General features: G+C 40.2%; 1 protein-coding gene across 1 annotated transcript; it reads right to left on the bottom strand.

Annotated features, from left to right (window-relative positions):
* Nucleotides 1-204: 204 nt before the first annotated feature.
* LOC103522381 (anaphase-promoting complex subunit 4) lies at nt 205-2,668 on the bottom strand (the record flags this gene model as incomplete). Its single annotated transcript, XM_008487481.2, has 4 exons — nt 205-478; nt 1,061-1,237; nt 1,361-1,414; nt 2,541-2,668. Coding segments are annotated over 4 exons (633 nt in total), but the record flags the coding sequence as incomplete, so codon positions are not given.
* Between the last annotated feature and the right edge of the window lie 398 nt (nt 2,669-3,066).

Consider the following 3,066-nt stretch of genomic DNA (forward strand, 5'->3'; position numbering starts at 1 on the left):
ACAATATTGGAATCGTAAAATGGATTTTTTCCCGAGCTCATTGCTCTCAATGATAATATTAGGTTCGGACCAGCTAAATCGGGACAATATCGGGACTTTGGGCGAAAGCGGTACATTTTAGCGTCCCCAGAGGATTTCTCGGGACAGCGGGACCAGAGGCTCCAAAGCGGGACGTATCAGACGTATGGTCAGCCTAGGTATTACCTACCTTGAGATTATTAATCTCCTGAATGAGAGAGAGGTTCGAGTGTCGCGGAATGATAATATTGTGTTTCTGCAGACACGGGTTCGATTCCAGCAGCTGTTCCCAAGGGTTTGTCGCATGTTTATACGGCTTCACCAGCTCTTTGTCGACAAAATACTGCCCTAGGGTGTCCATGAAGATCTTCTGAGTACTGTTGGGCGTAGGGGGCTGCTCGCTATCGCACGACCCTAGCTCGTCAAACGTGCACAGGTAGTCGGCGATGAATTGGAGCTCCTGGGGGTAGAATAGAATATACCTTGTTTGTACTTTTTTTCTGGCTGGGGATCTAGATGGGGGACTTCTTTAAACAGGGAGCAGACCAGCCTAGTCTAGCTGGGGGACTTTAAACAGGGAGTAGACCAGCCTGAAATTTCCTTTGCTAAAGAATTAGTAAAGGTTGAGTGCGAAGGGCATCCACTCGTAAAATTTGTAGCCAAAACCAAATGACGATGTCGGCCCAAAGCAATCACCCTAGTTAGGGCAGACTGAGAGGCTGACGAAAAAAGCCGACCCCCTTTGTACACAAGAAAAGGCGAAGAAGAAGAATGAGATATTGAAAAAAAAAATCTTCTTTTTTTTTATTATGACATGTCCAGAGACTAGACCAAGGCAGACCAAGGAGACTGTGGGAAAAAGATATCCTGGAATGGCTGAGGCTAGGCACACATGAAGAACTCAAACATCTAGCAGCAGATCGAGACTCATACAGAGCTGCGGTCACATCAGTTTTGGCAACCAACGTTCACGTTGTCGCCCATGAATGAATGAATGAATGAATGACATGTCCGGCGAAATCCGGACGTCTAGAAAGCCTACCTGTGTGCTCCACTCGTTGCTGGAACTGTCCGCTATGGATTCGGTCATCTTGAGAATGACAAAGTGAAGCCACTTGAAGAACGCCTTGTGTTTCTTGAGGAAATCATCAATAACGTATTGCACCTCGGTGGCTTTCACCAGGAACACGCCTATCGAGGTGAAACCCACGGATACCACCTGGGAAATGAAAAGCATTGTAGTTAGTTGTTGTTGTTGTTGTTGTAGCGGCTTTAGCTTTCGCCGAATGGCGATAGCAGAATAAAGAAAAGATGTCTTTTTGTATCTGCTGACGTATTGCACCTCGGTGGCTTTTACTAGGAACACGCCGATCGAGGTGAAACCCACGGATACCACCTGGGAAATGAAAAGCATTGTAGTTAGTTAGATTAGTTAGTTTCGATTACTATAATAGACCGCGTAAGAGAGAATTCACAAGGTGTTTTTTACTTTCTATTACCCTTACGTATAGGGAACCTATACAAGGTAATGAGAAAGTATTGCAATCGGTCCAAATTTTCAAAATCGCACTATGGTCTTGGCTTCAAAAGTCATATTAGGACATACTCTTATGCCTCACTGAGATTTAAACCAGCTCCTCTGATAGATCTCACAAGGATGCGCTGGGAATCGAACCCAAAACCATCGGTGTGCAAGCCTAATGTGATACCCACTCGGTCATGGAGGGTGCTTCTTATCAAAGTTTTTACTTTCTTTTTTTTACGAAGTAATGAGAAAGTTTTTTTTTTTCTACGATCAAAAGTTACCAGGCTAGTTAGGGTGACAAGTAGAACGTCTGCCATATAAGGGCTAGGTCGCAGGTTCGATTCTCGCTCAGGACGAACTTTATCCTATACAGATAGAATAGAATAGAATAGAATATACCTTGTTTATCCTGCCAGAATGAGACTGAAAAGTCCCTTTACTCCCGCAGTCTAAACAAAAAGCAGTTAGTTAGATTAGTTAGTTTCGATTACTATAATAGACCGTGTAAGAGAGAATTCAAAGTTTTTTTTTTTTAGGTTTAATAGACGGATCTGTAACTGTTAAGGTTATATCCTCGCAAAAAGATTTAATAGAAGGAAAGGGATTGTACATCTGTTGAGGTCTTTTAGTTCCAAAATCGAAGAAAAAACGACAGGATAGGAGAAAACCATCCGTTGCGACTTTAAACGTTAGCTTAATGACCAATGAACCAGTCTAGTTAGCTTGAAAAGTAATAATAATAATAGTGCTTATTTATACTGCTCGCATAGGACTGAAAAGTCCCTTTACTCCAGCAGTAGGCTACTACTATTATCCTACTTTAATTGAAGACTTCATTGGACATAGGTACCTAATTATATCAAATATTGCTCTATTCTGTATTTTTCAAAATTCTAATAAAGTCCAAAGTTCAGTGAAGACTTAGTTTCTTCTTATTTTTAGTATTAGTTCTAATAAAGTGTTGAATAATAATAATTAAGTAAGCCTTGTGACTCACCTTATTCAATAGGTTATTGGTAACATCTTTCTCTTTCTCCTGGGGCCATGACATTACACTCACTCTGCTTGGTATGATAATTGTGTGAAGTACCTCTTTGTTTTCAACATTGATCAATAATACTCGCACTAGAAAAGAAGAGAAATATGGCAATTAGTTTTAAGAATTCAGATAAAAAAAAGGAACTTAGCACAAAAATACTAATTACTCAGTACTACTTAGTTTGGAGGGTAGTTGCACCTGCCTCCTAAATACTAGGTCACAGGTTTGATTCCCATCCAGGGCAGATTTTATCCTAACCAGATAAGGTACATTCTTGGAACAGCTAACTTTCTACTATCCTGTCTTTCTACTCTCTTTGATTTTTGGGACAAGACCCATGTCATTAACTTTCCTCTACCATACCTAAAATAAAAAGATTCTATTTAACAAGTCTACTTAGTTTGATGCCATTTTAATTTTTTAATTCAAGATACTTAGAGAGAAAGTTAATGAATATTACTGAGCAGAGACTACTATACTTTCA

The sequence above is a fragment of the Diaphorina citri genome, unplaced genomic scaffold (genome assembly GCF_000475195.1).
Source record: "Diaphorina citri unplaced genomic scaffold, Diaci psyllid genome assembly version 1.1 scaffold8174, whole genome shotgun sequence".
Lineage (NCBI taxonomy): Eukaryota > Metazoa > Arthropoda > Insecta > Hemiptera > Psyllidae > Diaphorina > Diaphorina citri.